The 23535-nt window shown below is 45.1% G+C and overlaps 1 protein-coding gene across 6 annotated transcripts in view; it reads left to right on the top strand.

The window, feature by feature from the left end:
• PDE7B (phosphodiesterase 7B) overlaps positions 1-23535 on the top strand; it is a 391225-nt gene that overhangs the window by 324724 nt on the left and 42966 nt on the right. For 5 of the 6 annotated variants that reach the window (XM_064169326.1, XM_064169329.1, XM_064169328.1 and 2 more), the window contains one exon: positions 14010-14093. The exons of the other annotated variant lie outside the window; for it this stretch is intronic. In XM_064169326.1, the coding sequence (XP_064025396.1) occupies positions 14010-14093 (84 nt within the window). The remainder of the gene's footprint in view (positions 1-14009; positions 14094-23535) is intronic. 6 annotated transcript variants of the gene reach the window in all.

Genomic DNA, 23535 nt, shown 5'->3' with positions numbered 1-23535 from the left:
CTTATCATGGGTAGTTTGCTTGTCTTATTCCTCAGTAATTAACTGAGTTATGTTTTTGTATGTGTTTGTATGTTCCACAGAGGAACTAAAGAAAATTTAAACCCAGTGAGAATGAAAGTTTCCAGGTATTTGCCATAGGTACTGCTTTTGAGTACAAAAAGGAATTTGTTGCAATACACAAACAAAAGTCAAATCGTTAATCTCAGGCATTGGTTCCTGCAGTCTCATGTGTAGATAAAGCTTTTAATCGTATCAAAGCTTCAGGTGGTGAGGAAAATTTTCTCCTGCAAGATATTACAGGCACCATCATGTGCTGCTGAGCCAGTTGCCAATGCTTCCTTCTCCTTCTTCCCCCTTTCATTGCTCTCTCCCAGCCATGAAGACTCTAGGGACAGCCCCATCAAGCATAAGTGGCCAACTGTGCTGGGCTTGCTGCAACAAAACCGTGCGGTACTCCAGGCTCAAGAGAAGGTAGTGAGTAGAGGAGGGGCTGACTTACCAGTGAGCTTCAAAGAGAAGGGAAGAACGAAGCAAAGTTACACCTGAGTTAGAAATATAAACATATATGTGTACAATGCAGAGGGGAGCTGGAAAGAGTAAGTGAAGAACATGCAGAGATTGATGAGGAAGGATTATCCTGTAGTTAATGGACAAAATTGAGACTTGTTTGTTGTGCCTCCCTCACCTCTAAACATGACTCTATATTCAAATCATAGAATCGATCAGGTTGGAAGAGACCTCCAAGAGCACCCAGTCCAACTTATCATCCAGCCCTGTCCAGTCAACCAGACCATGGCACTAAGTGCCTCAGCCAGGCTTTTTTTGAACAGTATTGATGTACGTTGTGCAAACACCTTATGGTCTTCAGACTAAAGTGTTGGTACAAGGACATGGGCTGAATTGGCTGAGTCAGCAGGGACAGATTCTCCTCTTGTGTGAGGCAAATGGCAGCCAGGCAATTCTAGTGAAAAATGAGAAGGGAGCAAATCTCAAAGGCCTTACACTTTTCCCTCTCAACTTCTCCACAGACATAACTGCCATTATGGAAAAACCATTGGCAGATGCTAGGTTTTGGCTGCTGTTAAACATCTCAGAAGCAGGCGATGTGCTGCTGTAATTGCAGTCACTGTATTGCCACTTAGTTTTGAACATGGCTGTTTTGTGGTTTCTTTGGAAAAGGAGGATGCAGAACTCTCATGGGCAAAGCTGTGAAAATAAAGGGACATTTTCTTAAGTGTCCTGTTAAGAACTGAAGGCAAATTTTCATTTGATGGCATGAGCAGAACTCTCTGCATTCATTTTCTTTGGATGTTGTTGAGCTTAACCTTTACTAGCACAAAAAGCAGAGATAATTAGTGTTTGCATTGTGGCAACACAGAAACCACAACCAGTACTGGAATTAGAAAATGCTGTTGAACCACTGAGGCCCTGCATTAGAGAACTCAGTGTCTACAGCAGGAACAAACAAAACACAGAAATGGAAAACTGAGGGATGGGAAGGAGCTGATTTGTTCCACAGGAAATCAGGAAATGAGGTCAGGGCTTATGATTACCATCCTGTATGTTAATTCAAAAAGGTTCTTCTTTGATTCTCAGGAATAAAAATGTTAATCTCAAATTACAGAATCACATATTGGGAAAGACCTGTAAGAGTATTGAGTTCAAGGGAGCCAATGGCATCCTGGCCTGGATCAGGAACAGTGTGGCCAGTAGGACAAGGGAGGTTATTCTGCCCCTGGACTCGGCACTGGTCAGGCCACACCTTGAGTGCTGTGTCCAGTTCTGGGCCCCTCAATTCAAGAGAGATGCTGAGGTACTGGAACGTGCCCAGAAAAGGACAACAAAGCTGGTGAGGGGCCTTCAACACAAACCCTATGAGGAGAAGCTGAGGGAGCTGGGGGTGTTTAGCCTAGAGAAGAGGAGGCTCAGGGGTGACCTCATTGCTGTCTACAACTATATGAAGGGAGATTGTAGCCAGGTGGGAGTTGGTCTCTTCTGCCAGGCAACCAGCAATAGAACAAGGGGACACAGTCTCAAGTTGTGCCAGGGGAGGTCTAGGATGGATGTCAGGAGGAAGTTGTTGCTAGAGAGAGTGATTGGCATTGGAATGGGCTGCCCAGGGAGGTGGTGGAGTCACCATCCCTGGAGGTATTGAAGAAAAGCCTGGCTGAGGCACTTAGTGCTATGGTCTAGTTGACTGGCTAGGGCTGGGTGCTAGGTTGAAGTGGATGATCTTGGAGGTCTCTTCCAACCTGGTTGATTCTATGATTCTGAGTCCTTGACCAAACAAAATCATTGAACATTTCCCCTAAAACCAGCTCCATTTGTTCTGTTCATGTTTGGAATTACAAGCACTTTTCTATGAGTGCTTCTGCCATTATATGAATTGCTACTTTATTTAAATTAACTGATATATATATAAGATATATCATGGCCATTGATTAAAGTGTGGCTGTGGTGACCTAATGCACTGCAGATAGAGACCTGAACTCTGTAAGCAGTGTCTTGTCTTGACACTGATCTTGGGCAAAGCACAGACTCTTTGTGCCTTTTCTTTTACACAAAATGGAAGTCATTGTATTAAACTGCTTAACCTGCTTTGAAAACCTGTGTACATGGAATTGGAAGCACACAAGTCTTAGCGTTTTGTTTTGAAATGCATTTTTGTTTTACTAGTTTAGGAGCCTAGCAGGAGACTAGAATCCAAAAAATACAATTTAAATAACTAATAATGTGGAGTTTATGCTGTGATGTATTCAGGAGAGGGATGAGAGTAGCATGACAGTAAGATATTATCCTCAAAGTTGTCATGGTAATGCAACCTACTACCTGTTGCTAGGAACATGCTGTAGCTGCTGTTGTGTTTTTATTACAGCTCTTCTCAGGATGTGTCCTTTAGTCTTTAAGGTGGTATTTTAGATTCAGTTTCATGCGTAATAAAACCAGGAATTTTGTTCACTTCCCAGCAGCAGTGAAGCACTCAAGATGTCATCAATCATATCCTACTGCTCCTAAATATTATAAACTGTAGGCAAGGATAAGAATTACAAAGGGATCTGTCTCCTGTCCCCCCCCAAACAAAAGATGAATGTACAGAGTCAGTCAGGCCAGAAATGCAAATACACATTTTATTTCTCTGTTAAAGCACAGCTCATTTCATTTGTGCTTCAGGAGCAATCCATGTGTGGAAAACTTTTGTTTGCTCAACTCACTTCACCAAGCTACCAAACCATAACTGTTTCCACCTTCTGTAGAACAGAGGGTTTTTTTAATATATAGAATCATAGAATCAGTCAGGGTTGGAAGGGACCATAAGGATCATCTAGTTCCAACCCTCTTGCCATAGGCAGGGACACTCTACCCTAAACCAGGTTGTCCAGAGCCTCATCCAGGCTAGCCTTGAGCACCTCCAGGGATGGGGCCTCAACCACCTCCCTGGGCGATCCATTCCAGGCTCTCACCACTCTCATGGTGAAGAGCTTCCTCCTCACGTCCAGTCTGAATCTCCCTACCTCCAGTTTTGCTCCAAATTTCAAAGCTTGTCTCCTCCTAGCTGTTGTTCCAGGGTCTCATTTTCACCTTCTACTAGTGAGTTCACCCTCCTAGATAGCAGTTACAAGAGAGTTAAAGCAAATATTTACCAAAGTCAGGATGGTTGTTTAATCCTTTCAGGTCTGGCAATGGTGAGAGATGGCTGCTGTCTTCCATGCTTATAATGCTGTATTTATACAAGTCTTTGTGCTTCCTTGATGGATTCTTTTTCTCCTGAGACCTGTCCCCTGCTTTTAATCCAGTAAGTCTCTGGATTCTTTTTCTCCTGAGACCTGTCCCCTGCTTTTAATCCAGTAAGTCTCTGGATTCTTTTTCTCCTGAGACCTGTCTCCTGCTTTTAATCCAGTAAGTCTCTAGCCTTTGCTACCCAATGTCAGCATTTTCTATCCTTCCTTTTCTTCTGCATATCAAAGCTATTGGCTGAATTCTGCAGAATTAATGCCAGCCAGCTCCTGTGTTTGTATTTCTTGTCTTCAAAACCAAAAGTTTGTATGTGAATTAAGTAGCCTGTAGTTTTTGCCCACGTTCTTATACTCCATGGCTTTGTCTTCTGAGGTGTAGCATTTTTGTGTCACCTTTGTACACAAACTTTTGGGGGTTTTGTCTAGAAAATACTGATAGTTAAGTAGTCATACAGTAGTATCAAAGAACTGGTTGTTTATTCTCATAGAGCTCAGTGCTTAAATTACTGTTGAGTAAGAAGTGATTTTTGGTTGGCCTGTGGGACACTACTGTATGGGTATATGGGTGTACACAGTCCTTGTTTTGCAGCTGTGTCCACGCTGGTGTGAACTGAAGGGGGGTGTGTGTCTGTTATATTAATTACAGAATAGAGAAGAGGAGGCTTAGGGGGGATCTCACTGCTGCCTACAACTACCTGAAGGGAGGTTGTAGCCAGGTGGGGTTGGTCTCTTCTCCCGGACAACCAGCAATAGAACAAGGGGACACAGTCCCAAGTTGTGCCAGAGCAGGTCTAGGCTGGATGTTAGGAGGAAGTTGTTGGCAGAGAGAGTGATTGGCATTGGAATGGGCTGCCCAGGGAGGTGGTGGAGTCACTGTCCCTGGAGGTGTTCAAAAAAAGCCTGGATGAGGCACTTAGTGCCATGGTCTGGTTGACTGGCTAGGGCTGGGTGCTAGGTTGGACTGGATGATCTTGGAGGTCTCTTCCAACCTGGTTGATTCTATGATTCTAAACAGTGGCAGTCACAGGGATAATCACAGTGAAAGATAAGAGTTTTGGTGTCAATTGTCTGTGAGTATGACCTCATGGGCAAGGTCTGAAATTCTTCCCACAGTGTGCTGTTAATAGTTGTAGCACCTAGTTTTGAAACAGAAATGTCTTAGACTCCATCTGCAATCAAAGGTAAAACCATGCAACTCAAAGGTGATGCAGTCTCTGTGTAGTGCTAGTCGTTGGGCAGAGGCACCTACTCCTCTCCGCTGGCTTAGCCCTATGAGTGCATGAAATCAATCTGACCTTCAGGCAGTAGTTTGTAGCCCATTATCAAACTCACAGTTGAAAGCATTTCCATTTCCAATGTAATGTATTAACATTTTGGAAAGCTACCTCCTTTAACACGTGCAGGATTGTCTGCTCTAATTGACTCTGACCATTGTTTCTGTTGGAGTTAGCTACTTAGTTTTGCAAGCTCTGTGCTTGCTTATGCAAGAACAAACAGGTCTGTGAAGTGAGCAATGTGGGATGCTGCTTCAGTATCTGAATTTCTGATGACTGCAGTTACCTGGTTCTCTGTGGCAGTTTTCTCCTCCTCCTGGAGTTCAGCTGTCTGCAAGCACTTTTTCCAAAGTCTGCATGTTGCAATAGCTTTGCCTTAAGATTTTCCATTCACAATCTTCTCACCAGAGCTACTGATGTCATCTGTTACAGTTTAAGGGAGGTTTTCAGAACTGTCTATAAAATACAAATTTTCCTGTACTCTAGGTGCTCATTTGTCAGAATGGCCCAGCTGTTAAAGGCATGCCTGTGGATCCTAGGGTCTTCCTCTGGCTGTGTATAGAATCATAGAATCAGTCAGGGTTGGAAGGGACCACAAGGGTCATCTAGTTTCAACCCCCCCTGCCACGAGCAGGGACACCCTACCCTAGATCAACCTGGCCACAGCCTCAGCCAGCCTGGCCTTAAACACCTCCAAGGATTGGGCCTCGACCACCTCCCTGGGCAACCCATTCCAGGCTCTCACCACTCCCATGCTGAACAACTTCCTCCTCACCTCCAGTCTGAACCTACCCATCTCCAGCTTTGCTCCATTCCCTCTGGTCCTGTCACTACCTGATATCCTAAAAAGTCCCTCCCCAGCTTTCCTTCAGGCCCCCTTCAGATACTGGAAGGCCACAGTAAGGTCACTTCGAAGCCTCCTCTTCTGCAGACTGCACAGCCCCAACTCTTTTAGTCTGTCCTCACAGCAGAGCTGCTGCAGCCCTCTGATCATACTTCTGGCCCTTCTCTGGACACACTCCAGCATATCCACATCCCTCTTGTAATAGAGGCTCCAGAACTGGATGCAGTACTCCAGGTGGGGTCTCAGCAGAGCAGAGTAGAGGGGGAGAATCACCTCAATTGACCTGCTGGCCACACTTCTCTGGGTACAGCCCAGGATACAATTGGCCTTCTGGGCTGCAAGTGCACAGTAGTGGCTCACGTTGAGCTTCTCATCCATCAGCACCGAGTCCCTCTCCTCAGGGTTGCTCTCCAGCCAGTCACTGTCCAGCCTGGATTTGTGCTTGGGATTGCCTCGACCAAGCTGCAGGACCTTGCATTTGGTCTTGTTGAACCTCATGAGGTTGGCATGTGCCCACCTCTCCAACCTGTCCAGGTCCCTCTGGATGGATCCCTGCCCTCCAGAGTGTCTGCTGCACCACACAGCTTGGTGTCATCAGCAAACTTGCTGAGGCTGCACTCAGTGCCTCTGCCACTGACAAAGATGTTGAACAAGACTGGTCCCAGGTCTGATCCCTGAGGGATTCTGCTTGTCACTGGCCTCCACTTGGACATGGACCCATTGACAGCCACTCTTTGGGTGCAGCCATCAAGCCAGTTCTTTATCCATCTCATGGCCCACCCCTCAAACCCATGTGTCACCAGCTTGGAGACTAGGATGTGGTGCAGGACAGTGTTAAAGGCCTTGCTCAGGTCCAGAGCAAAGGGCTGTGCATTGGTACAAAGGCAAACCAAGTAGGAAATCTGCATAGAATGCTTTCTGCAGACAAGAATTTGTGGTAACATTTCTAACACTAATACAGCAGAATGAAAATAATCCAAACAAGCACAAATTTAGATCCTTCAGTTAAGAAGTAATTCTATTTAATTCCACTTGGTTTTAACCTTACTTGTAATTTGCTTTCTACATTTTACACAGCAACACATTCCTCTTTGGCAGACTTTCCACACAAAGCATTATGGTACTCAAACCATCAACAACCCATCTTCCTTCTCAGAAGGCTCAAGCCTTTCCATAGCTGAAGTAGTGAAGAAGCAGGTCCTTTATGAAGCCCACGAGACTACTGCCACTCAGTTTTCCATTGAAAGTACTCAGCCACTAGAGCCACTGTCCTAGAACAGTCTGCTTGGGAACTGTTTGGATGAAAATTGTAGAATAAGTAGCTGTAATCTCTTGTAAACTTGCTGCTATATTTCTGGCTTCCCACATGGAGCTGTGTACTAAACAAAATCAATAATTTGGTGGCTGGTCCTAGCTTCAGCTACATGAAGCTGCTCTGTTGTTTTGTCAGAGCTGTGGCCCAGTTATCTCTCCTGGTGTGTTGTGCTTGCTCAGTGAAATTGAATCCCATGTCATTTCAGGCAAGGCTTGGAGAAGTTGTTTTCCTTCTGCAGATGCTAGGCTGCAGTAGTGCCATGTTCTTGCCCCATATCCAATTTTCCTGTGGCTGTAAGCTGTGTCGGTCGCAGCACACACTGTGAAGACTCCTGTTACCTTGTGTGGGTTGCTTTGGTTGGTTTGGTTTGTTTTCTTGTCCGTTTTAATGAGGACAAAGTAAAATTCAAAAGCTTGGCAGCCCCTGGGAGATGTCCCAGCTGGAAGCTCTCATGGTAACTTGGCTCCAACAAGGGTTCAGCCCTTCGTGTTTGTGGCTGTAAACGTTCCAGCTTTGCATCTTCAGCCCAAAGCAGCCAAGGAGAACCTGTACCCTTGCTGCTTCCCTTCACCCTGCTTGTTTCACTTGGGAACACAATGAGCTGTCAAAATTTCCTGCCCTGTTTCCACAGAATCCTTCCTTTTGCTTTAAAAAAAAAAAAAAAAAAAAAAAAGATTATTTATCTAAATCTACTAATTGCATAAATTGTCAGAGCAATTGTTAAGCTTGATTTTAAGGTGGAGAGCAAAGAGATGTAAAGGTCAGGTGGCTGATGAAAGTTGCCCTCCAAGTCTTCTGTGAGAAAATAAAAGAGAGTCTGGTATGTTGCCATGATCAGCCCTTGCCTCTCAGGAATGAAAAATCATGTGGTATGGTCTAGATTTGGTGCAATCCCTGTTTTTAGTATCTCCTTTGAGTGTACATGGAGGTAATTAAAAGTGATAGGGAAGAATATAAATGCTCTCCAGATAAATGAGCCAAGAAAAAATGGAGGGGAAGGCAGGTGTGGTTGATTTAGCCCACCACCACTTCCTAACTAATCTTTCTTTAATGAGGTGGAAAGAGACTAGGTGGCACCTGGTGAAGAATTGTGAAATAACAGATTCATGAGGTAGAGCTACTTGATAACATCTTTGACTCATCAGAAACTTGCCTGCCCTGAGGGTAAAATTAATAATCCTCCAATATAAGGATTGTAGTGGCTTTTACCAAGTCAGTGGATGTGCAGATGGTTCCTACAGTGCTAGAGACAGCCCAAAAGTGTATTATCAGTAATTTTGCAGGGCTTTAGGTCCTCAGTTTTGGTGTTTTAGTAAAACTCATTGACATCTTCTTAGTTGGAAGTAGATAGAGCTGGTAGCAAGCATATCAATCAGTAGGTGTAGTCCTTAACTAGTTCAGGTCACCTTTAGTTCACATTATCATCAGGGTTGGAAGAGACCTCACAGATCATCAAGTCCAACCCTTTAGCACAGAGCTCAAGGCCAGACCATGGCACCAAGTGCCACGTCCAGTCCTGCCTTGAACAGCTCCAGGGACAGCGACTCCACCACCTCCCCGGGCAGCCCATTCCAGTGTCCAATGACTCTCTCAGTGAAGAACTTTCTCCTCACCTCCAGCCTAAATCTCCCCTGGCGCAGCCTGAGGCTGTGTCCTCTCCTTCTGGTGCTGGCCACCTGAGAGAAGAGAGCAACCTCCTCCTGGCCACAACCACCCCTCAGGTAGTTGTAGACAGCAATAAGGTCTCCCCTGAGCCTCCTCTTCTCCAGGCTAACCAATCCCAGCTCCCTCAGCCTCTCCTCGTAGGGCTGTGCTCAAGGCCTCTCCCCAGCCTCGTCGCCCTTCTCTGGACACGCTCAAGCATCTCAATGTCCCTCCTAAACTGGGGGGCCCAGAACTGAACACAGTATTCAAGGTGAGGTCTAACCAGTGCAGAGTACAGGGGCAGAATGACCTCCCTGCTCCTGCTGGCCACACCATTCCTGATGCAGGCCAGGATGCCACTGGCTCTCTTGGCCACCTGGGCACACTGCTGGCTCATGTTCAGGTGGGTATCAATCAGCACCCCCAGATCCCTCTCTGTCTGGCTGCTCTCCAGCCACTCCGACCCCAGCCTGTATCTCTGCATGGGGTTGTTGTGGCCGAAGTGCAGCACCCTGCACTTGGAGCTATTGAATGCCATCCCCTTGGACTCTGCCCATCTGTCCAGGCGGTCAAGGTCCCTCTGCAGAGCCCTTCTGCCCTCCAACCCAGTCACATCTGCCCCCAGCTTAGTGTCATCTGCAAACTTGCTGATGACTGACTCGATGCCCTCATCCAGATCATCTATGAAGATGTTAAAGAGGATGGGGCCCAGCACTGAAGTTGGTTGTGTATAAAGCAGCTGGCAGCTGCTTCAATTGTTTTCATCTCCTGCTTTAGAGTGATGCACTTCTGATCACCTCAATGGTTCTTTTCCAGCTCTGCTGCTCACCAACAGCAGACATTACTCCACGGTGATTTTCCTTTCGTGAAGTGATTCTTTAGTGCACAGATCATCTTCCTAGAGGTCCTTCCCTTCACTTGTTCCAGAAGGAATTCAGCTTTCTCAGAAACAGTATTTCAGATGAGCTTAGACCAAGTGCTTTGGCTAATACCTCCCCAGTTTTCTCTCTTTTTACTGCCTGAATAGTGTGTGTGCTTGCCTGGGCTGGCTAGCCATCAGCTCTGCAGGAAGCATCAGCAGCTCCATGAGAGGAAGCTGGATTACCAGTAAAATAGAAGTGGGAGCTGCATGTAGCTGGGCCACAGAGCAGTTGGAGCAGAGAAAGCAACAGCAGCAGTGAACTTTATTTAAGACACCTTTAGCTGTCTATACCTGGTGTCTCCCAGCTTCCTAATATATCAATTCTCTACTGATATTTTGCCAGAATCATAAATAAAATATTTAGGACTGTTACAAATAGGAATCATCTGAAGATCACACAGTAATTGTCTCAAAGCAAAAGTTTCCTGTTGGTGTACCTTGATGTCTTCTTACTTATAGTCTTTTTCAACTTCAGATTTTGTACATGGCTGAAACATGTCCAGAAAAAGGTGAAAAAGCTGGTGAGGGGCCTGGAGCACAGCCCTGTGAGGAGAGGCTGAGGGAGCTGGGGGTGTGCAGCCTGCAGAAGAGGAGGCTCAGGGCAGACCTCATTGCTGTCTGCAGCTACCTGAAGAGAGGCTGTAGCCAGGTGGGGTTGGTCTCTTCTGCCAGGCAACCAGCAACAGAACAAGAGGACACAGTGTCACGTTGTTCTGGGGGAGGTCTAGGCTGGATGTTAGGAGGAAGTTGTTGCCAGAGAGAGTGATTGGCATTGGAATGGGCTGCCCAGGGAGGTGGTGGAGGCACCACCCCTGGAGGTCTTCAAGCAAAGCCTGGATGAGGCACTTAGTGCCATGGTCTAGTTGACTGGCTAGGGCTGGGTGCTCGGTTGGACTGGATGATCTTGGAGGTCTCTTCCAACCTTCAATGATTCTGTGATTCTACTCACCTTTTGCCTTCTCCAGCATGTTTCCCCAAATCCATATGGTTGCAATTTGATCTGATAGATGCGTTATTTCATGTCCAGAAAGAAAACCAGTCTTTCTGGGTTTATGGTATGATGCATCTTGGGTTCCTTTCAGATTTTTGGAGTGGAAGTTTGTCTGGATTTTTTTATTTCTCCAAAGTGTCTGTGGATTTGGTCACAACTGACATGTTTATCACTCTGTTAGTGCAAGGGCATTCTTTGCAGTTTCATCTTAATTCACTGATGCTCACAGGAACATAAAAGCCTCAGTCAAGGCATGCTCTGGATTTACATCCAGTCTTAGTTTGCTGATGCTTGTATTAGGAACAGGCTCAAGCTTGCTTGACTTTTGGGGGTTTATGAAAAGTGTACCATATGCTTGCCTTTCTTACACTTTCTGCATGAATCAGCCAATCTGATGGGGCTGGAGGAGTTCAGGTATTGACTTAGTGGCTTTCACTCATGGGTGCTGATGAACCTTTCTTCCATGTTTTGCAAACTCTCCAGCTGTTTGCTCAAAGTTTCTTCCCTTTAACAGTAGGATCAGAGGGAATAGGTTTATATACCTCCATTGCCACACGTTGCACGTGGTTTTAAACTGCTGACAAAGGGAGACCCACATTATTATCATACCTTTGAAGTGCAACGGCTGAATTAGTGGCAGAGAGGTTTGCACTCCCTGGCCTCGGCTATCGGGAGGGGTTAAGCAGGGTCAGTGAACAGTTTGAGTTGTTTGGGGCTGGTTCCCTAGAGTGAGCGGTCGGCAAGTGGGAGCTGAGTACAAGGAGCACCTGTTCTAGCTCTGGAAACAAAAAGCTAAGTCAAAGTAAGGATGAGAAAAAAGCCAATGACTGTTTGAAATACCTTTGAGTGCACACTCCTGTGCCTTTCATACCTCTAAGGACCCCTAGAGGGCACAGAAGTGTTTCTCCACCTGGAATCTTTAACTTCCTATTTCTGCTTGGCATTGCTCTCTTAAACACGACTGTTAAGCACGTTTGAAGTGAATGGTTGACTGGGGGGAAAAAAGCCATCAAACAGTATCTAACAAGGTCCTTCTTTTATACTGCAAGATGTTTTCTTGCTTTTAAACAGAATAGTTTATATTATTACAGTTTATGTTATTCAGTTACTAATTTTCTTTTACCAGAGGAAGCATATTTCAAACTAATCAATAATTAATAATGTTATTACAAACTTTGAGAGGCCTCCAGTGCAAGCTGTCTAAGGAAGCACAGTGGGCACTGTGTTGAAATCATGCCCTAGAATCATAGAATCAACCAGGTTGGAAGAGACCTCCAAGATCATCCAGTCCAACCTAGCACCCAGCTCTAGCCAGTCAACCAGACCATGGCACTAAGTGCCTCAGCCAGGCTTTTCTTCAATACCTCCAGGGACAGTGCCTCCACCACCTCCCTGGGCAGCCCATTCCAATGCCAATCACTCTCTCTGCCAACAACTTCCTCCTAACATCCAGCCTAGACCTTCTCTGGCACAACTTGAGACTGTGTCCCCTTGTTCTATTGCTGGTTGCCTGGGAGAAGAGACCAACCCCACCTGGCTACAGCCTCCCTTCATATAGTTGTAGACAGCAATGAGGTCTGCCCTGAGCCTCCTCTTCTGCAGGCTGCACACCCCCAGCTCCCTCAGCCTCTCCTCATAGGGTTTGTGTTCCAGGCCCCTCACCAGCTGTGTTGCCCTTCTCTGGACACGTTCCAGCTCCTCAACATCTCTCTTGAATTGAGGAGCCCAGAAGTGGACAACCTCTCTGTTTGTGTAGAGTAGGAACTGGTGTTGTGAAGAGCTGACATTAACCTGAGCCTCCAAAATCTCCAAACTTAATCTTACTTATGATTTTTTACTAGTTTTATCTTGTTATTTGCCTCTAAAGGAACAATGACATTAAACCACAAGGTATTTAAAATCATGGAAATACAAAAGTGATGTTTACTTCTCACTGCTTTCAGTATGCTTTGAGAGGTTTTGTAACTTTTACTCCAACTATTACTTTCTCCTCCTTAGCTTTTTCCTATTTCATCAGTACTACATAGTAAGTCAGGTACCAATCAATGTGAATTACACAATGATTCTAATTCTTACTATTGTATTGTCGACTTTATGGCTTTTAAGTACACATCCCAAAGCTCTGGGATAATGTTTATCTGTGAACATCAGATTTCACTACATAAAGCAGCTTTGGTGCTTTGAGGAGAAGGCTGACATTTTCCAAAGTGCTCAAACTGCTGAAAGCAAAACAAAACCAGACAAGCAACTAAGCAAACAAACAAATCAGAATCACAGAATCACTGCATTCAGTTTTGGGCTCCCCAGTTTGAAAAGGACTGGGATCTGCTCAAGAAAGTCCAACAGAGTGCTGCAAGGATGATTGGGGGACTGGAACACTGCCTGATGAGGAGAGGCTGAAGGACCTGGGGCTTTTTAGTCTGGAGAAGTGAAGACTGAGAGGGGATTTAATAAATGTTTATAAATACCTGAGGGATGGGTGTCAGGAGTGGGGGGACAGGCTCTGCTCACTTTCTCCCTATGATAGGACAAGAAGCAATGGATATAAGCTGCAGCACAGGAGGTTCCACCTCAACGCAAGGGAGAACTTCTTTCATGTAAGGGTCACAGAGCACTGGAACAGGCTCCCCAGAGGGGTTGTGTAGTCTTCTTCTCTGGAGACTTTCAAGGCCTGTCTGGATGCATTCCTCTGTGACCTGAGCTAGATTGTATGGTCCTGCTGTGGCAGGGGGGTTGGACTCGATGATCTCTTTAGGTCCCTTCCAACCCCTAACACCCTGGGATCCTGTGACCCCCAGGATCATCAAGTCCAACCATTATCCCTACTCTAAATCAGCACCTTAAAAATCTGCTTATTTTGTTTGGGGATTTTTTTCATCAGCTTGTGCATTTGAGACCAGTCCCACAGCTTTGGTGTTCACTTCAACTGCAAACTTAGACCAAGGTTGAGACCTTTGTGATGCCACTGCAGTTATAATCCAGTGGGTTTGTCTAGAGGAAAAGAATGGACCTCTACACTACACCCAAAGCAGTGATAGTCTACTTACTGGGGAAGAAGCTGTTCAATGACATAAACATGAGGGATTTTTTTGGTCTATCTTCTGATAAGAAGATCAGCTGCACTGCTTTACTCAATTACCCTGGGATGTCATGGGAGATGGTTTTTTGGACCCTAGTTTTCCCACTGGAGGAGTGTAACGTCATGGCTTTGGACAGAAAGTAGATCTAAACAGCAGAGAGAGGCAGCTGCCCTTCTAACATCTGTGGGGATTTTGTGTTTTGCAGGAGATGCACGGGTGAGAGGTCAGACAGGGGTTCTCTCCGAGCGCCGCGGCTCCTACCCGTTTATAGACTTCCGTCTTCTTAACAGTAAGTGCAACCCTTTCTCCAGGTCTGCAGTTAAAAGAAACAAGCAAAAACACATAAACCAAAGTACCTCATTTGATACATATCTGGAGTTCAGCTGCCTTCCCACAGCCAGCATTAGTAATTCTGCTATTCCCACCCAGCATTTGACTGTGAAATATTTGGATTGTATGAATACTGTCCATAATGCTGAGTCTGTCAAGTAAGTAGAGTAGTATTGTGGAGTATGCTGGGGAGGGAACAGGGTGCTTCAGAATTAAAAAGATAAATCTCTGTGTCCTTTAGCCTCTTAGCCAACAGTTGGAACAGATTTATGTGAGTCTGTCATCCGGTCATATAGAATTGGCAGAGAAGGGGAGCATGTGACAGCACTGACCAGTGGTTTACAATAACATTAATTTTTCCAACAATTAGAACCCAATCCAAAGCCCCATGGAGTCCTCTCATTGACGTCAATGGATTTTGGGTCAGGCCAGCAGTGAACATCTGTTAAAAATAATCTTAACCTCATTTCGATTGAAGTTATTTTGCTACTGTTGTAAATAAAGGGGGGCAAATCTAACAGAGAAGTTAAAAATAAATAGAGAGATCCTGTTGGTTTGGGGGTTTATTTCACCTGGTGGATTCTCTCTACTGATACAGAGCCATTGGCCAGTGTGTAAAAAAATAAAGTCAAAAAGTAGCAAAGGATGCTTAGTCCTGGGCCCTGTAACATGCTGTGTTAACTCCAGCGTTCAGACACAGGTAGATCTCAGCTCTGTGTCCTCGTGTGTGGCACAGACCACTCCATGTAACTTTTGAAGCAGAAGTTATCGCTGTCTTCATCAAAACAGACTGAAGCTCTCACAGTTTGTTTAGCAGCAACACTTTTAAGCTTCCAGCAGTTATGCTTTTCATTAAAAAGCAATCACCAAACCAAAGTTTTGTGTCTCTTTTTGTAACTGCTTGCTCCAAGTGCCTGGGGAGAGGGAAGGGAAGTAGGTGGCAAGGAGGAGGGAAGAAACCCAGCCACAAAGGGTAAGATCTGACTGAGAGTCAGGAAAAAAAGAAGGGGCTAATAGGAAGGGGAAGACTTGAGCTCTGATGGGCTGCTTTTGCCTAGGCTGGCAACATAACTGTAGCCTGGCAAAGTGCTTCTTTCAGTCTTACTGATAAAAGGTATTTTCTAGGTCCTGAGTCCATCAGAGTGCTTGCTGTAGCTGAGGTAGCAAGACATAAGGGGTATGACAGGTCCAGCAGTTTTCTCAGGACTAAGGGAATAATGTACTGGTTGGGCAGGGCTCTGAGGGTGATTTAGCCCTGGTGTGCCAATGGAAGCTGTCAAGAAAAACTCATTTTAGGCTATCTGGAAATGTTACTTTTGATGCCATTATAAAGCCAAAGAGAAAATGAAACACTTATTTTCATTCATGAAATAGAAGTGACTATTTGTGTTCAGGTGTGACTAAACTGATTATTTCCTTTTGGATATGTACATGTACTTTAAAATTCTCTTCATATGTTGTTTCCTCTCCTTGGTTAAAGAAACAAAATACCTTTCAGTGCTTGGTTGGTTGGTTGGTTTTTTGGGGGTTGGGTTTTTTTTGTTGTTTGTGCAGCTTTCACTTTTATCCCCTGTAGTTGAATCTTTCCATCCTTCAGATCCTATTAGCTTCTGAGATGTGCTGGTGCTGCCTGTGGGCTGCTTAGGGAGAGATCCATGGAAAGAGATGTACTAGTGAATAGTCAGCCTTTGATCACATAAGGAGTAGGGCACTCTGCATAACCCTTCTCCTGTAACTGCTGAACTTAAAAGCAATGCCTCCCTCTGCATGCACCTCTGGTCTGACCGAGTTTTATGTCCTGTGCTCTCTGTCTCAGGGATCTCTGACTTGATCTTTCCTTTTACTGCTTTTCCATAACCTGAAACAAGTCACTGTGGTGAATCAGGCTCTCTGTGTAGGGAAAAGCAGTGATCCTGATTTGGGATTTCCCATGAGTTTCAGGTTTTTCTGTATTTGCTACTTTCTGCCTAGGAAGTGGTGTTTGCTTTATTTTTCAATGCAAATCCAAGTGAAATTTCTAGATGCTTGACTACTGATTTTTTAGAGGGAAAATGTGTTGGGCCTCACTCATTTAGTGACCTATCACAGAATTGTCAGGGTTGGAAGGGATCTCAGAGATCATCCAGTTGCAACCCTGCTGCTGTGGGCAAGGACACCTCACACTAAATCAGGTTGCTCAGAGCCATATCCAGCCTGGCCTTAAACATTTCCAGGGATGTGGCTTCCACCACCTCCCTGGGCAACCTGTTCCAGTGTCTCACCACCCTCATGGGGAAGAACTTCTTCCTGACATCCAGTCTGAAACTACCCATTTCTAGTTTTGCTCCATTTCCCCTAGTCCCATCACTACCTGACATCCTAAAAAGTCCCTCTCCAGCTTTCCTTCAGGCTCCCTTCAGATACTGGAAGGCCACAGTAAGGTCTTCTTGGAGCCTTCTCTCCTCCAGCCTGAACAGTCCCAACTTTCTTGGTCTGTCTCCATAGGAGAGCTGCTCCAGCCCTCTGACCATCCTTGTGGCCCTTCTCTGGACACACTCCAACACATCCATATCTTTTCTGTAACAGAGAATCCAGAACTGGATGCAGTGCTCCAACTGGGATCTCACCAGAGTGGAATAGAGGGAAAGAATCACCTCTAACAACCTGCTGGCCACACTCCTCTGGGTGCAGCCTCAGATTTACAAACTCCTAAACTGAAAGCTACAAATTTTGCTTAGCTCTATGAGTTTGCAGGAAAAATGGGAGAGGGCTTTTTCTTCATGCACATGAGGCATTCTTTCAAATGGGACCAGTGGAAAAGAAAAAGGCTTAGCCTTAGAAACTTATTTTCCAGAAGGGGTGATGGGATAGGAAAGTTTGAGGTTCCGTCAGGCATCTGAGTACAATGTGTAAATGATTTGAGATTGATTCCAAAACAAACCTTACAAACGTTAGGAAAGTTTGGCTCTGACCTTGGTAGCTCTGGCTTTGTAAGTGAACCTAATGCAGGTTGAAATTGATGATGGCAGTTTATTGGCACTTCTGCATTTCTGTGGAATGAATTAACCTCTGGGGTTTGTATTCACGGGACAGAAAAGGAGCTGAACTGCTTATTTTCAGGGTGAATTAGGAACATTTCCTAAGTGAAAATTAACTTAATCCAGTTTTCCATTTAGCAAAACATAGGTTGGATTTGAGAAATAAAGGACCATAGGGTAAGGCAGCAGTGATTTAGTTCTATGGTGGACAAAGTTGCTGGGTGGATCGTTGAATGAGATCCTGGCAGTGATCAATATGCATTGATTAAAATTAATTTCATTATCTCATGATGAGTTCTGCTGGTGACCATGATGGTGCATTTCTTCATTAACCAAAAGACTGAGGGGGTTCCTGGTGATGAATCTGGAACTGTAGGTAAGTATGCACTAAGAAGGCCTCACCCAGCACCAGTTATATTAGATACTTTCACAGAAGAACAGAATGATTGAAGCTGGAATAGACCTCTGAGATCATCAAGTCCAGCCTGTGACCTAACACCACCACATCGAGTAGAGCACATCATTAAGTGCCACATCCAATCTTTCCTTAAACACCTCCATGGACAGAGCCTCCACCACCTTCCTGGGCAGTCCATTGCAGTGTCTAATAAACCTTTCTGTGAGGAAGTGCTTCCTAACATCCAACCTAGTCCTCCCCTGGCACAGCTTCAGGCCATGCCCTCTCATCTTGTCACAAGTTGTCTAGGAGAAGAGCCTGACCCCCACCTTACAAAAGCTTCCCTTCAGGTAGCTGTAGAGTGTGATAAGGTCTCCCCTGAGTCTCCTGCAGGCTAAACACCCCCAGCTCCTTCATCCTCTCCTCATCAGACTTTCCCTCCAGTCCTTTCTGCACTCTCATCTCTCTCCTCTGGATCTTCTCCAGCACCTCAACATCTTCCTTGAGGTGAGGGGCCCAGAGGTGCACACAGTGCTGGAGGAACTTTGATTGTCAGATAAAATTAAGTGAAGTAACAAATCAGAGAGCTTCTTAAACAGTGATTCTCCATTTCCCATTTTATTTTATGCTGATCTTTCTCTGGATTGATTTTTCTTTTGCTTGCAAATGACAGAATTACTGGCCTCTAATTCATTATCTTTAAGTATGTCTGTCATGGAGTAATGCAATTAAAATTGCTTCCTTTTACAGTTTTAACTGTTCCTGGAGAAGTCTTCATTAGGAGCACTTAGATCGTCACATTCAGACCATTGCTTTCATTATCTTGCACCCACTTGTTTTCAGTAAGCCATCCTCAGCATCTCAGTGTCTGACAGAATTCACTTCTCTGCACGTTGGTCTAGGAGGGATCACAACAAGATCTTGTATGTGAAGTCTCTGTACCAAAACAGTGTTACCCAAAGGGATTTCTGTTTCCTTACACTTTGCATAACAGGAACATAAAGTGGGATCTGACAATATCTACAGATATGAAGATCTTGGTATTGCCATGCAGAATTTGAGACCAAAAGAACCTCACTTGAATCACAGAATCACACAGTTAACCAGGTTGGAAAAGACCTCTAAGATCATGCCTTAAGTACTGTGTTCAGTTTTGGGCACCACAACACAAGAGAGATGTTGAGGTGCTGGAGCACATCCAGAGGAGGGCAATGAAGCTGGTGAAGGGCCTGGAGAATAAATCTTATGAGGAGTGACTGAGGGAGTTGTGGGTGTTTAGTTTGGAAAAGAGGAGACTGAGAGGAGACCTCATTGCTGTCTACAGCTACCTGAAAGGCTATTGTGGAGAGGCTGCTGCTGGGCTCTTCTCACAGGTAACTGGAGACAGAACAAAGAGGGATGGCCTCAGGATGAGACTGGGTAGGTTTAGATTAGATATTAGGGAAAAGTTTTTCACGGTGAGAGTGGCCAGGCACTGGAATGAGCTGCCCAAGGAGTCACCCACCCTGGGTGTGTGTAAGGGTCGTTTGGATGTGGTGCTTAGGGATATGGTTTAAGGTGAATCTTGTAGAGTAGGGTTATAGGTTGGACTTCGTGATCCTGAGGGGCTTTTCCAACCTGGATGTTTCTGTGATTTCTGAGTCCAACCTATCACCTAACCCTCCTAATTAACTAAGTCATGGCACTAAGTGCCTCATACAGTCTCATCTTAAACACCTCCAGGCATGGGGACTCCACCACCTCCCGGGGCAGCCCATTCTAATGCCAATCACTCTTTTCATGAAGAGCTTCTTCCTAACATCCAGTCTAAACCTGCCTTGGTGCAGTTTGAGACTGTCCTCTTGTTCTGTCCCTGGTTGCCTGGCAGAAGAGACCAACCCCACCTGGCTGCAGCCTCCTTTCAGGTAGCTGCAGAAGGCAATGAGGTCTCCCCTGAGCCTCCTCTTCTGCAGGCTGAACAAACTCAGCCTCCCCTCACAGTCTTGTTGCCCTTCCCTGGGCACTTTCGAGCACCTCTACATCTTAAACTGAGGGGCCCCAGAACTGCACACAGTACTCAAGGTGTGGGCTAGCCAGTGCTGAGTACAGGAGCAGAATGACTTCCCTGGTCCTGCTGGTCACACCTGCTTTAAGCTTAGCTTAGCAAATTAAATTAGTACCAGAGGGTGATAACAGTGATACTAGGAATCACTTAGTCTCTGAACTTGATTTGCTGCCTGATGTGAATCAAGCAAAATACTCTGGGTTTTGGTTTGTTTGCAAATGAAGTGGTGCTTTGCAGGCGTGTTATGAATTAGGTGCTATAGAAAGTGCTGTCAGGGTTTTAAGGGGAATATGAAGTCATGAAGAGGTCTCCATCTCAAAGAAGGTCTGTAGATGCTTGAATCTGTGGTTTCTGCCTGTCTGCAGAAGGGTCTATTTGCAAAATTTACTTTCATTTCTTGGTTTTTGGATTTTGAGCACTCCAAGGCTTTCAGGTAGGGCCCACCTCCAGGGAAAATAAAACTTAACCACAGCCACCAGCCCCAAAACTGAACCATCAAGTAACCTGAACCCAAATGAGTGAGATTAAAAAGAGTTTGGTTAACTGTCATGTTTTGTTGCCTTTGGCTAGAACAAGAATTAGGAGTGAGAGATGCCTTTTTAGATATTTCTGACCCAGGTTAAATTAGGACACTGGAAGTCTTGTGAGGAAATTTCAAGGGCTGATTGGATTACTTGGATCCCAACCCAGCCCGTGGCAATGAGTCCAAAGTTCCAGATGGTTATTAAATTAGAAAGGGAGAGATCTCATGAGGCCTGCATCATTTCTACATAATACCTCCCTTAGTTCCTCATGGATAACCGTGTCCAAAAGATACTCATCAACATCCTGAAGGCACACAGGCTTCTTAATCTGCTTAGCTTGTGTCGGGTTTGAATGGGAAGAACATTTCCAGCACTGCAATAAGCCTATGGCTGCGCTTGTTACCTATTCAAGGAAAAGGAATTCTCTTAATAGCATTTCAGCACAAAGATTGTTCTGTTTTCTAGGAAGACCTCACTATATTCAAGCGTTCTTACTGTCCCTGAAAGTCAGCTGGGTTCCCCCTTTTCATCAAATTACAGCAAGGGTGTTGGGTTGGGATTGTTTTTTGTTGTAGTTCTGGGTGTTGTTAGTGTTTTAACTATTTCTGAGAGTTGTTGCCTGCAAAATTTTATGAGGAGGCAGATGGAAAATTAAGTTCCACATTCTGCCTTTATGCTCCTGGTTTAACTTTTATGCTACATTAGTGGGAATTGAAAGACAGAATGTAAAGCTGATTGATGCACGTGCCCTCATGTGCTAACAAAATGCAGCAGCTTGGCTTATGAGTGCTTCAGGACTGTTGTGGTCCAGAGGAAAAGACTTGGTAGTTCTTGTGAAATTAAGGCACAAATGAGGCCAAATAGAAAAAAGTGACTTCTTGTGGTTCTTGAAGAGCTGTCAGAATGGGACTCTTTCAAATGAACTGGAGATGAAAGGAAAGATACAGGAAAAAAATCACAGGGCATATACAGGATACATAATGACCCCCTTGAATTTTCCCCTCACCCAAAACTAATCTCCAGTCCCTGTGCCTCTGCCATCCATGGGCCCAAACAAAGCCTCTGGAAGCCTCAAACAGGCTTACTCCTTACATGTTTATCCAGATAAGTAGCTCCCACCAAACACATCAGGCAGGAGGGAGAGGAATGGAGAACAACCTGGCCTCCCCACCAGCTTATAGAGAGACAGCAGAGTTATGGCATTGAATAACAATGATACACTTTCCTGTGTCCATCCTTAGACTCCTCTAGTCCCTAGAGGATTTTTAAACCTGTAGTTCCCAATCTATGACATGAGTCTATTTATGAAAGGATAAAGTAAATTAGACAGAGGAAGAGAGAGAGAGAAACAAATGGAGACAGAGAGGAGGAGAGCAGGAAGGGAATTATATTACCATCTTTGGACACAGGAGGGGAGGGAGAGAGAGAGTCTCCGAAGTTCAAGTCCTTTTCAGCTTGCGTTTTCCGGTGCTATTTCCAGTGTGTGGTGTCTTCAGTGGAGTTCTCCTCTAGAGCAGGCATCACTCAGGTCTTTTATACATTTTTTTTTAGTCATGATTTTCTCCTGGTCCCTCACCCTTATGCATGCATCCAGGCTTGCACCCAGGGAATCTTCCTGTGTATCCCTGTGTGCTTGCAGGGCTCCAGCGCTGGGGAGTGCCTCCACCCTCTCCTTCACCTTTGGCTTCTCCATATGCCAATACACATCCAGGACTATATCAGGTCAGGTGGCAAATCTCTTGCATAGTCCAGAGGATCTTTTCACTAGCCAGGTGAGATTGGTCTCTTCTCTCAGGCAACCAGCAACAGAACAAGGGGACACAGTCTCAAATTGTGCCAGGGGAGGTCTAGGCTGGATGTTAGGAGGAAGTTGCTGGCAGAGAGAGTGATTGGCATTGGAATGAGCTGCCCAGGGAGGTGGTGGAGTCATCGTCCCTGGAAGTGTTCAAGCAAAGCCTGGATGAGGCACTTAGTGCCATGGTCTAGTTGACTGGATAGGGCTGGGTGCTAGGTTGGACTGGCTGATCTTGGAGGTCTCTTCCAACCTGGTTGATTCTGTGATTCTATTCCCCCTCTTGGCGGTAGCTGCAGTTTAGTGTAGAGATGAGTCTTATCTTTGTTGCATATTCCAGAGGGTTTCCTACCACCCTCTCCAGGAGCAGCTACTGTCTGGTGAGCAGATCTTATCCTTTATTGGGACAGTCTCAATTCTTGATACAGCCACGAGGCGATTTGCATCCAGACAGGACTTCTACAAAGAGAACACATGAAAGGAAGCAGAGAAAACAAAAAAACCCCAAGATGTGCTTCACACACAAAGTCTCAGTGAACACTGGCCTGATTATGCAGTTTTGCAACTTCTCCCTTTTTACAAAGTACAGATTTGGGATTGAGTTCAGCTGAGAGTGTTCCTTTAAAAGTGACCTATTCTGTCACCCTACCTTCTTGTCCCTGATTAGAAAAGGGAAAGGGTGTACTGAAGATAACTGTGAGGATACTTCCCAAACGACCAGAGGAAAAGAAGAAACAAGGAGAAGGGATAATTAAGATGATAAATGGAAGTGAGGTTTGCTGTTATTGCAGGTTATGTTGCTTTTTCTCAAGGGAAGGGGATGTGCCATTTCCTGTTGGAGAAACTGTAATCGGCTGCAGAAAATGTGCAGGCTTAGGGGGGGAAAAATGGTCCTGGCTGCTACTGTACAAAGATTGAAGTGGCACAGCAAGCGTTCATATGGAAATGATACTGACTTCGTGGCAAAATGGAGCATGGGCTGTTTCCTAAGAGCTTGTAGCAGGCTTAATACAAGAGGACAAGGTGTTTGCTTACATAAAGATGATTGATGACCCAGAGAAACAAGTCTAAATTAGTCTTACATTTGGATTTAATCAGTTCTTCTTCCTGTTATTAAGGCTAATATTCTGTTACCTAACTGGTCTTTGAAACTGTTGTTTCCCCACAACTTGGTGTGATGGGATATGCAAGCACTTATGTACAATATCTGCAGCTATAGACAGAAACAGACAAGTTGAAAAGGTAATATGGAAACACAACAGCCCTCCCAGAAACCTGAGTCCCCAGGAGGGGCTCTCAACCACCCTTCCACCTCCTTTCTTTGGCTGCCTTACGTTCAAGATGAGTTTGAAAAATCAGCCAGGGGGGTTAGGAACCAGAAGGATTAGTTACACAGAGAGCAAGTTAGGGAGAGAAGGGAGGCAGCCAAAGCCAGAGAGCAACTCTATTATCTGTGTTCTTGTTCTTGTACATATCAGCAAGCCTATGAGTGCAGTGGACATCATCACTGTTTCCTTTTCACAGCCTATAATCTAATTCCTCTCACTAAAATATCCCAGCTAGGCTCAAATTAGCACACCAGAGACAAATTGTTTTCCTGAGCCCTTGCTGCCTGCAAACTCTGTGC

The sequence above is a fragment of the Pogoniulus pusillus genome, chromosome 31 (genome assembly GCF_015220805.1).
Source record: "Pogoniulus pusillus isolate bPogPus1 chromosome 31, bPogPus1.pri, whole genome shotgun sequence".
Classification (NCBI taxonomy): domain Eukaryota; kingdom Metazoa; phylum Chordata; class Aves; order Piciformes; family Lybiidae; genus Pogoniulus; species Pogoniulus pusillus.
This window is presented reverse-complemented; position numbering and strand designations above follow the sequence as displayed.